This window comes from Sorex fumeus, unplaced genomic scaffold (assembly GCF_029834395.1).
Source record: "Sorex fumeus unplaced genomic scaffold, SorFum_2.1 ptg000002l, whole genome shotgun sequence".
In the NCBI taxonomy this organism is placed as follows: Eukaryota; Metazoa; Chordata; class Mammalia; order Eulipotyphla; family Soricidae; genus Sorex; species Sorex fumeus.
Genome location: NW_026606059.1, coordinates 62,707,892 through 62,720,139, shown reverse-complemented (window position 1 = coordinate 62,720,139; position 12,248 = coordinate 62,707,892). Strand labels below are relative to the sequence as shown.

Here is a 12,248-nt window from a genome sequence, read left to right as displayed (position 1 = left end):
ATATTCACAGCATTGTAAGCTGCACTATGATAATTTTTTTTTCTTTTTGGTCACACCCGGCAATGCACAGGGGTTACTCCTGGCTCTGCACTTAGGAATTACTGCAGGCAATGCTCGGAAGACCGTGTGGGATGCTGGGAATCGAACCTGGCTCAGCCGTGTGCAAGGCAAACACCCTACCTGCTGTGCTATCACTCCAGCCCCTAATTTTAAAGAAAGAATGTATAAACTCCATAGCCAGGCATATGTGTGACCTCCCCCATTCACTGCAATGTCAGCAATGAAGGGGGAAAGAGCAGGAATAAATCTTACATTAAGAAATTAACCATCATCTCTTGTGTATCTGTGACCCGCTTAAAACAAAATTATACACAAACCCTTCCCCGGTCTCCTCCTCTGTGCTCCTCTCAGATATAACCAAGATGCTGATTTTTGTGGTAATCATTTTCCTATTATTCTTTACAGTTCAAATAGGTATCTATTCTGAAAAAGACATTAAATTTTGCTTGTTTATGAGCTTGATGTAAACTTCATAAAAATGGACTGACACTCTGTATTCTGCTGTGATTAGCTTTTATATTCAGCACTATTCACCCATAAGGACACATATAGATAAGGTCCATTTATTTTCCTGCTCCATAGAATGCCCTTATATGATGATGCCACAATTGATTTATCCATTCTGAGTCAAAGGATAATTGGGTAATTTCCAGTTTACAGCTATTAAAATCAAAGCTGCTCTGAACATCCTGAGCACACTCTGGGCCACATTTCTGTAAACTGGGGCCTCTCAAATTATGTCACATAGAAGTGGTGTTTCCTTAGTGTCTTTATTTTGTTCCTGGTCTTAAAGAGGCTTTTGAAAATATTTTAACATTGAATATGATGTTTGCTTTAAAGTTTTTGGATCTACTTTACCAGGGAAGGACGTTCTGATCTAGTTTGCTAACGAATTTTATTAAAAGATTTTTTTGGGTAAGTACTGAGATGGCATATGGTTTCTCCCTCTAATTAGCTGATTTGATGATTTACATTAAATAATTTTCCTATAATGAAACTTACTTCCAGAGATAACCCCAAATTTGTGATACATCATTTTGAAACTATTGTTTAATTTGACATTTTAATGTTCCTTTCACTTGTTAATGCTCTTTCTCTTTGGTGAATAATTTTTATTTTCTTACACTGGCTGTCTTTAGTTTTGGATGCAAGGTTAACCTTACAGGATAAGTTTGGGAATATTCCCTTTTTTGTTTAAAAGAATTTATTTATCTTGGATATTTGTCATATTACCTATAAATACCTTCTGTGTCATGTTTTCCAGTAGAATAAAATTTCATTACAAATTTTATTTCTTTTGAGGTCACTCAAGAGGACCATCCAAATACATATTTTTTCAACTAAGTGCTGATAATATGTTTTTAAGTAATAAAACTTACCTAAATAGTTTATAATTTTGTCACATTTCTCACTTAATTCCTTGTACATTTATAATTATCTATTCCTTTTTTTTGTTGTATAATTTGAATTTTTTAATGATGGATATTGTAAATTAACTATACTTTTCTAAGCTGCTAATGTTAGTGATTCTTTCTCCAATTTTTGTTTTGCAGTTCATAGTCTTTGCTTTAATTTTTCTCTTTTTCTCTGGCTTACACTAAATTTTTCAGTTGTCAAATAATATTTTTCTAAACATTCAAGGCTATGAATTTATTTTTAAATATATAAGCTTTATTCCACACATTTTAAATTTCCATATGTATGCATTTATCTTTACATAATTAATTGGTTTGCACTTTCTATAATATATACTTTTTGTTTGCTTCATTTTTGAATCATTCCTGCGAGTGTTCAGGGCTTACTCCTGGTTCTGTGCCCAAGGATCATTTAGGGGACTGTAGGAGGTGCCAGGAACTTAAAACAAGCATTGACTCCATGCAAGGTGAGTAACTCACCCCTGTACTATGTCTCTAACCCGATCAAATTGGTTTCTTAAAATTTCTTTAAACTTGCCTTATGGCCTAGAACATGATTTTTATTAATTTCTATTTCCCTCAAAGGAATTTCACTCCTCCAACTGTAGTTAAGTGTTCTATTTTTTCAAGGTGAAGTTTGTTCTCCGTGTTATTCTTGTTTTCTAAATTGCACTGGCAACTATAAATAAGTTTCTTAATTTGATGTGTACTTTTGTATTTCTCTTTGTATTTCTGTTGATGTCCTTAATATTTGAAGCTCTACTATTACTATCACTGTCACTGTCCTCTCATTGTTCATCAATTTGCTCGAGCGGACCCAGTAACGTCTCCATTTTGAGACTTATTGTTACTGTGTTTGGCATATTGACTATGTCACGAGTAGCCTGCCAGGCTTTGCCGTGTGGGCGAGATACTCTCAGTAGCTTGCCGGGCTCTCCAAGAGGGGCAGAAGAATCAAAGTTGGCTCGGCCAGGCTGGCTGCATGCAAGGCAAATGCCCCATTGCTGTGCTATTGCTCCAGCCCCATACAATTACATTACATATAAATACTACATCATTAAAGATTCTTGACAAATGTTAATTTCTAATTTAGTATAACTCCTCATAGCATATTACTTTTTCATTTAATTCTATTTTTTGTTTGAAGTCATTATTTTATTATAAAGGCATTAGGACAATACAAGGACAATGCATTCCTGGATTTAAATTTTTCCTAATTTTCAACCACTTTGTTTCTTTTCTTTTCTTTTTTCTTTTTTTTTTTTTTTTTTTTGCTTTTTGGGTCACACCCAGCGATTCTCAGGGGTTACTCCTGGCTCTGCACTCAGGAATCACTCCTGGCAGTGCTCAGCGGACCATATGGCATGCTGGGAATTGAACCTGGGTTGGCCACGTGCAAGGCAGATGCCCTACCCACTGTGCCATCACTCTAGCCCCATCGACCACTCTGTTTCAAAAGCAAAACATAGATGAATTTTTTTTTCTGATTGTGTGTTTTCATTCAACAATCTCTACATTTTAATAGGTAATGCACTGCAATTGCATTGGCTTGGCTACTGAAAGAGTTGGGATTGTTTCTGAAACTGTGTTTTGCAGTATCTGTTCCAATTGTCTATGCTTTTTCTATTATTCATTTTCTTTATTGATTTGAGTGTTTGTGTGAATATTCTCTCTTTTTACTATATTTTCCTATAAGGTTAAGAAATTATAGACTGCATGTAGCCTTGTCATCACTAGGTATTATGTATGGCAATATTTACAGTGTAAGTTTTACATCTCTCTGCTTCACCTCCTAAGAATGTCACCCTCTGGACTCCTGACACTTTGGATAGTTTGAATGACATCTAAGTTAACCTCCATCCTTCACAGGGCATAACTCCTGACTATATCTCACCCACACTGTTTATAGCTCAGAAACCTAGTCCACAAAATATCATCATCATCATTATCATCATCATCATCATCATCATCATCATCATCATCATCATCATTATTTTCATCCTCATCATCATCAAGCATGTTATAATACAACCGGAAAGATTTTCCTCTAAATATCTCATTCATTGCTAGGAATAAAAGACCATGCAATTTCCAATGCAATCATTTCCTTATGTAGCTTTGATAGTTTTTATGCAGGTCTGAGACAAAGAGAGATAAGTAATACATTTGATTTACATGTCTCTTGAAAAATTAATAGAATTGTAATCTCAGGTGATAGTCTTTAGAGATTGAGGGAACAAAAGGGATTAACCCTCAGAAAACAGTAGGAGCATTCCTCCAACTATGTATAACTGTTCCTCATTTTGCTTAATGTTGAAAATGGTAGATAGTGAATGAAATGATGTTAGTTAAGGATATGCTTTCACATATGTTGTTTTTGCTTACGATACTCAAAACTCTATCAACATTGGGCATTTTGCTGTATACTATTTTCATATGATACTTTACTCCTTACAATAATTCCTTGAGGCCATTACAACTAATCCTATTGTATAGACTGAAATTCCTTTGAGGTTTGTAGTCACAGAAAGGGGGACTCAAACTCTTGCTTGGATAATTTCATAATTCCCACCTTTTTTTATTTTTTAATTTTTATTAGTGAAATACCATGAGGTACAGTTGTAGACTTACATATTTTTGTGCTTGAGTTAATCTCCCTTCCTGCCAGCCCCCCAAGAGAACTCTTTGGGACTCTTTTCATATCTGGCAAGAGCAGTACTGGTTAGCTTTTTTAATTGGTAATTTTAATACCAAACAATATTATTTACTCAACAGTGGTTAGAACTCTGCTAATTACTAGCACTCATTCTGCTAGCAAACATGGTATTTATCAACTCCAGCAAGAGTTCAAATTGTGGAACAATATAAAGTGTAACATAAACGAGTGCTTCCAAACAAATACCTTTGTTTGAGTCCTGGTGTCAAGCAATTTTTATTTTAATTGTTATTTTTACTTCATACTGAATCGCTCATATTTAACATTCTTAAACCTCTGAGAATAATTAGGTCTTTCATAAAATTTCCAATTATTTGAGAATATGTTAAATCTCACAAAATAGTTGCATCTGTTTATTCAAGAGTCATTATCTTCCTTCAGGTTAAGACTAAATTGTAATTGAAAATCACCTCTTTACCAAGTCTAATTGATAACCCAAGAATGTCACTTATTCTCATCTCTGTATTTTATCTCTGTGGGTAAGGTTTGAAGAAAAGGCTCTCCGTCTTTCCAAATGTTCCTCTTTCCCTAACTAAACTCAACTACGTCCAAAAGATTCAGGAGGAATTTTTGAGACACTGTACTATCTCCAGTAGCATTAGGGCATCTTAGAGGACAACCATGAAGGTGTCACATAGGTGCATTTTATTAAACAATGTCTACTTCGTGGATCAAGACTGTTTCTGCTAAGTTCCTCCTATAGAGGAAGGCTGGGGGTGGGGGAATGGGGTGTTGTGGGATGATGGTAGGGAAACAGGGAACATTGGTGATGGGAAATGTACTGATGGAGGGATGGTGCTGGATCATTGTATGACTGAAACTAATTATGAACAGCTTTGTAATGGTCTGTCTCACGGATATTAAATTAAAAAATTAAAAAACAACAACAACAAAGTAATGTGGAGTTCATGCCCAATTCAATCAGTTTAATCAATGCCTGAATAAATAGCAGTACTTCTACATTAAAAAAAAAAAGACAATTCCTGCTAAACTACCAGGATGGAAGCAACATACCCTCAGACTGCTGCCTCTCAAGGCATATAGAAAAGAGATAGAATCTGGGTCATTATACGTTGGAGGTCAGTGATTACAAATGCAAAACTGGGTTAGGCAAGTTTTCTCTTCTGAGGTTTAATGAAGGATATGAGACCAATGTGGCCATACAACGTGAAAGGATGCACACTGTTTCCATGCCAAGCAGTTACGTATATTTGCACAGCAGTTCTTAGGAGGTTGTCTCATTTTGGGCTATAAGTCTTCTTTGTGTAAGATTTGTCCATTAGAGTAATATATATACATATATAATATATTGCATATATGTATATATATTATATATATATAAAACATTAGCATGTTCTCCCTATGGGTGTCTCTAGCTCTGTTATTATAATGAAATGGGTGTGTTTACATAATATGGTATTCAGGGAAAAAATTATGCAATTCTGTGTAATTTTCCCCAAAGAGTTGAAATTGAACAAAAATCAACTGCACATCTGTGTCTGGATGTGCTTCAGCCTCCAGTGCAAAAATGAAGATGAATTCTAAGTGATCAAAAAGCTCAAAAGTGCTCACTACTGACAGTTTTTTCCTTCTTGGAATGGGAAACACAACTATTATTTTTCTTTTGAAATACAAATTACAATCAGCTGACATTACTTTTATTACCTTTGAGACCTGCTGATCAGACAAAACTTCTAAAATTACTAACTGGACAGACATAGAAGGAAACACCCGAAGACCTTCCCAGGCTTCTAACTAGAATTCAAGTCTCAATAAAACTGGGTGTATCTTTGTGTATTTTAAAATTAGAAAATAATCATGCATTACCGCTTTCTTTACCAGTGGTTAAGATTGACATTAATAAGAAATGGTCAGGATTTACTTCTGGCACTGTGCTCAGGGATCACTCCTGGTGGTGCTCAGTGGCCCAAATATACTGCCAGGGAATGAACCAGGGTTGGCTGCATGCAAAGCAAGTGCTCTACCTGTGTACTATCTCTCCACCTCTCAAGTTTATTTTAATCATTCATTTCTGGTTTTACTTTTGAATTATGCTTTGAACTGTAGCCAAGACTATAGCTGTTAGCTATGGAAGTGAAATAGTTAATTTCCCACCATTTTTTCCTTTGTTTTTAACCTGGTGGTGTTACACTATCAGTTCTGTATAAGAAGAAAGAAGCAAAAAAATGGAGCTCAACTCTGTAATAAGTACACGGTATACTTGATGCAATTTCTGATTTCCATGCAGCAAAATTCCTTTCCCTACGTGTCTGAGATTTGAATGTCTCTTTTTGGGGTAGCTTAAGGGAGATGAGCAGCCTGGTTCTGTGGAATTTTCTTCACCTGAGGTAGTTGGTTAGGCAGACACTTGAGATTTAGACAATGCATTCCAACAGAGCTTACTTTAGCAAATATCTTGTTTGCAAATGATACCCTTCTAAACCACGCTGCCGGGATTCAGAGTTAACCATTGTATTTCCTAATTGTACATGGAGCTGAGATATTTTTTCATTTTAGTGATGATTATGGGGGGGAGGGGGAAGTGGAGGGAGGGGAAGGAGAGGAGGTGCTCAATAAATGCTTGGGGGCTTTAATCTGTTGCAGATGCTCAGATAAACCACAAAACCAGTAGTCATAACATTTTCTTTTGCCGAACAGGGAGTTTCCAAAGCAAACCCCTGTACAAATGATAGCACAATGTCCTCATTCTTAGTCATAATATACTTTTCAGTCCAGTTGTTATGGTGTTACCCCAAATGCAAAGCATTCCCCTCATGCCATCTTTGTAGCCAAGCAACTGGCAGAGGGACATGCAAATGCACCGAGCTTATCGTTAATCAGCAGCATTGCCCATTCTCTGCTCCGAGGCCGGGCAAACTTGAGTTTGAGACAGAATCATGGACAAAATGATCATCCCTGATACCTTCAGGGAGATTCTGTTTTACAATTCTCAACGGATTTATATAAGAAGGGGGCCTGGATGCTGCTGATAATACTTAATGACCTGGAGAGATCCTATACCTCTAGACTCTCAAGCTTGGGAGAAATGCAAAAAATTCTAGGTCTGCTTCCAAAAGCAAACTCTATACAGCAGTGAAAGAAAGAGAAAAGACTCAATCATTCTTCAGAAAGGAGAAAAAACTAGTTTGAGCTGAGCTTCCAAGGAACACACACCAAATGGTGACAGGAGCTTGTTTTCTCATTAGGTAATAATCAAGTCTTATCTCAACTGTATTACTATATCTGTTTTGTGCGCCAAGTGCTTGAATGAGGGAGGCTGTCTAGAAGTAAGAGTTTGTAATAATCACAGGTTGTGTCAGTCATCAGTACAGGGGCAGGCATCACCATGCTTGAAGCGACATAAGTATATAGCTTGAGATCCCAAATAGAAATGGCAGAGGAACCCTCCTTGTACTTATGTTAATGACCAAATCAAACAGTGACCCCCTATATTATTAAATCTCATTCTCATTCACATGTTCTCTGCAACCCACTTCAGAATAGCTAGTGGAGCTAGAAGGACAAATATTATCATTTTGCTTGGACACATTCAGACACCAGGACACAAATTTTCCTAACATTAAGGAATTGTCTAATTTTAGAATTCAGTGTTTACAGGGAACCCAATTTGATCTATCATTTCACAGATTAGGAAATGCATGATGCAACACATCACATGGTAAATTAGTAAAAGACACAGAACTGAGATTGTACCAATGCTCAGAATCTGGGGCTTTTTCAAATGGTAGCACACACATTTTAGCGTAGTTTTCTCTTCTAAAGATTAGAATTCATAAAAGGCACATGAAAAAATGCTCTACATCACTAATAATCAGGGAGGTACAAATCAAAACAACAATTAGATATCATCTTAAACCACAAAGACTGGCATACATCCAAAAGAACAAGAGCAACCAGGGCTCGTCTGGATGCTGGGAGAAAGGGACTCTCCTTTATTGTTGGTGGGAATGTTGACTTGCCCAGCCTTTTTAGAAAACAATGGACATTTCTCAGAAAACTAGAAACTGAGCTCACATTTGACCCAACAATATCATTTCTGGAAATATACGTCAGTCACCCAAAACCACAAAGTCAAAATGTCATCCGGACTTCTACATTCAGTGCAGCATTGCTCAAAATAGCCAGTATCTGGAAAAAGCCTGAGTGCCCAAGAACAGATGACTGGATAAAGAAACTATGGTGCATCTACACGATGGAAGACTATGCAGATGTTAGGAAGAATGAAGTCATGAAATTTGCTTATAAATGGATTGGCATGGAGAGAATCATGTTGATTGAAATGAGTCAGAAGCAGAGGGACAGGTATAGAATGGTTGAATGAGTACATTCATTTGTAAGATCTATCTATCTATCTATCTATCTATCTATCTATCTATCTATATATGTCCAAGTCTAGGGTAAACAGGGGACAGGAGTACAGGTCAATGGTTGGAAGCTTGCTACAAGAGTGTGGGGGTTGAAGGGCACAGGTAAAGGGATATACCTGATAACATTTCATTATCTGTATAGCAAACCAAAAGGTCCAAAATGAGAGAAACAGAGAAAGAAAGAAAGATTGATATGGAGAAAGAAAAGAAAAGAGAGAGAGGGAGGATGAGAGAGAGAGAGAGAGAGAGTAGAAAAGTGCATGGCAGGTGGTGGGGGAACATTGGTGGTGGGAAAAGTACACTGGTGAAAGGACGGATGTTGGAACATTATATGACTTAAACCTAATCATGAACAACTTTGTAAATGTGTATATCACTGTGATTTAACTAAAAAAATAAATGGGGAAAAAAATAAAGATTAGGCTGCGTGGAGTGGCTGTGGTCCTAGGAAGGTAAACATGTGAGCCAGGGACTCTTACTAGCTTCCTCACAACTGTGTTACCTTAGAACATAACCCCTACTGTGATCAACAGATCCTAAATTCTTAATGAATGAATGGATCTGTTCTAAAAGATATCAAGTACTTTGAGGAAGAGATTGTTGACATTTGGCATAGCCTGGCAAGCTACCTGTGACATATTCCATGTGCCAAACACAGTAACAATAAGTCTCACAATGGAGATGTTACTGGGCTTGCTCGAGCAAATCAATGAACAACGGAGGACAGACAGGACAGACAGGACAATTACTAGACCAGAGAGAAAAGATAAAATGTCATCTAAATATCATCTCTGTAAATGACTTGATGTTTCTAGGAAAAGACAATTGCCTGGAGTTGGAAAGGTTCCAAATCAGGTCTGGGGACAAGCTGAGTAGCCCCCCTCAGTCATGGTACTCTTAAATACAGGTCCCCTGGTGAGTATGATGTCAGCATAACTTTAAAATTCTTCTTCAATTTCTAAAGAAATACCTCCACTTTCCTTAAAAACTGCTCATCTATTTTTCTTCATTAAAGCCTATTGTTCTCACTAAACTACTGCTCTGTGTAAACTCATTTCAAGCTATATCTCCTCTCTTACCAACAAGGTTTAGAAATTCACTATTATGTACAAGAGTTGCAGTCTTCAGATACTCTTGAAAGAAATGAGATCAATACCATTAAAAATTAATTATCTCTGTTTTAAGGCAAGTTATATGGCAGAAGTGGAACCAACCACCAATTGGAGCTTAGTGATGGTGAAAAGTATGAGATTATTTTACCATGGTATTTATAAAGTCCTTGCACTTGCATTTTCTATTCAATTTAACAATACCCTATAGTGTGTGTATAATAAATGATTGCCTATTTTTCCTGAAAGTAAATCTTTGGAGTAGCTACATCAAAATCAAGCATCTGGGAAAACAGTTGAACTAAGATCTAATGTTAAACCAATCTTTCTTCCTCCTTCCCTCCCTCCCTCCCTCCCTTCCTCCCTTCTTTCTTTCCTTCCCCCTCCCTCCCTCCCTCCCTCCCTCCCTCCCTCCCTCCCTCCCTCCCTCCCTTCCTTCCTCCCTTCCTTCCTTCCTTCCTTCCTTCCTTCCTTCCTTCCTTCCTTCCTTCCTTCCTTCCTTCCTGGCAGGGCTGGGCCTCACACATACAAGATTTAATATTCAACCACTGAACCACACTGGCCCTTTCCAGTTTTCCTAAAAATATGAAGTGACAGGCACATAAAGGCTAGTACTTCTCTTGATCTATTCTAAATAGCCTAGTGCACATTGTCAGGCTGAAGCAGGCTGAAAGCTAGGTTCCACCAGCTGTCTCTCTGGTCCAAAAGAGCTTGTGACTCCAAGAAAGGGAAACTTCTGTGAAAACCCAACCTGTGAGTCTCCTGCAATTTATTTTTCTTGATTTTCAAATATATAACATTTTCCTCTAAGCATACAAAAATGGCTGAAACTGAAATTCAAATTAACCCTGGCAGTAAGTGTTGAAACTGTAGGGGAGTTTTCAGTCTTTGTGAAATGAGAATGAACTTCAAATGTTACTGGAATTTTCTGAAACTGGACAGGGATCTGTATATGTTAGTTAATATCATTCAGTTGTTCAGGCAGGAAACATAGGGTAGAGGTTGAGAATTTCAATATGACTATTATTTTTTTAATCATGGAAAGTTTTTTCTTTCCCTATATTTTCCATAATGTCCCTATATTTTATATCTGTTTCCCTATATTTCTATTTCCTCTTTATATCAAATATATATATACATATATATATGTATATTGCTTTTTGGGTCACATCTGGCCATGCTCAGGGATTACTCCTGGCTTTGCACTCAGGAATTACTCCTGGCAGTGCGCAGGAGACAATATGGGATACTGGGAATCAAACCATGTGCAAGGCAAATGCCCTACCTGCTATGCTATCACTCCAGCCCCTCAATTAGATACATTTTTGAAATTTTCTTTTAAGCATATCATTCAAATACAGATTCAGCATCTGGTGGGATGTGCCATATAACTGCTCTTCTGAAGCATATACAAAACAATGAAAATTCCAATGAGTCTAGACAGATCACAAATAAAATCTAGTTCTAAGTGTGGCTGCGTGTGGAACTTCATTTTATCTTGATATCTGATGAGGACTCGAGGAAAAACTACATAGTACACCATTCCTGTCACTTTATTTTCAGAAGAAATGTTTCTTTGTAAAATCAAGATTCAGCTTTCCAGCCTCATTTAGATCTTATTCTGGGTGTGTTAAAAGGCATCTTTTGGCATCTTAATCAACAAATATGGTTTGAGCACCAGTTGTGCTGTTAGAACAAATTAGGCATGCAAGGGAGGTAAACTCTAAAGCAAGGCATTTCTATTCTCTAGGTATTTATGAGCTAGTACCCAAAAGGTAGATACAAACTGCAAATGCTTTGTTCTGTGCTGTGATAGCCATGAAATACCCATCACACAAACTTTATAAGTGGCCATGCTATCTTCCTCTACTCATTTACTACTTGGTACAAATTAGCATATGAGATGAAGTCCATTGTCTATAGCTGAACTAATGTGAGACAAAGTCAAAGACAGAGTAAGAACAATTAAGGTCTCATCTGTAGGAAAGGAGGGAGTTACCTCTTGGACTCTGGAGACAGCCTCAATCAAGAAGAGTTCCCACTGGGCCTTGTTAGTATAGCTGGAAATAGGAAAGACAGAGGAACAAGATCAGGTCTGAATATTGAATATTAATATATCCAGTAGGGCTTACATTGGGGTTAGAGAAAAAGGCTCTAATCTCCTTTTCTGGGTATTTCTTCAAGAAACTTCCTCCATCATAGTATGTTTCCATTCATAAATTATAAAGGTGGAGAAACATAGTAGTTTCTGGGTATAAATACCTGCTGGCACTCTAAGGTAAAATGTATTATATTTTGGGAGGTATGTGTATCCACTTCTTTTCAAAGCATAGAGATTACTATGAGTCATAACTTTGATGTCAATAAATGGTCTAAAATAAAGGTGACTCCAAAAGACCACAATCTTTTATCTCCAAACTCACTAAATGAAGCCCTTTAAATAGATTCTGTTAGAGTCATCATTGGCAACTTTGAGGGTTGCTTTTTATCCCCATTGTGATAAAATGAAGATAGTGCTAAGTGTTTGTACTTTTTGAAAAGAGATGAAACAATTAGCCAA

General features: G+C 36.9%; 1 protein-coding gene across 2 annotated transcripts in view; it reads right to left on the bottom strand.

Moving 5' to 3' along the window:
• Positions 1-12,248, bottom strand: part of SAMD12 (sterile alpha motif domain containing 12) — a 489,089-nt gene that overhangs the window by 93,340 nt on the left and 383,501 nt on the right. Inside the window, exon 5 of one of the 2 annotated variants that reach the window (XM_056110130.1) lies at positions 11,688-11,748. The exons of the other annotated variant lie outside the window; for it this stretch is intronic. Within the exon in view, the coding sequence (XP_055966105.1) occupies positions 11,714-11,748 (35 nt within the window). The 3' untranslated portion in view covers positions 11,688-11,713. The remainder of the gene's footprint in view (positions 1-11,687; positions 11,749-12,248) is intronic. 2 annotated transcript variants of the gene reach the window in all.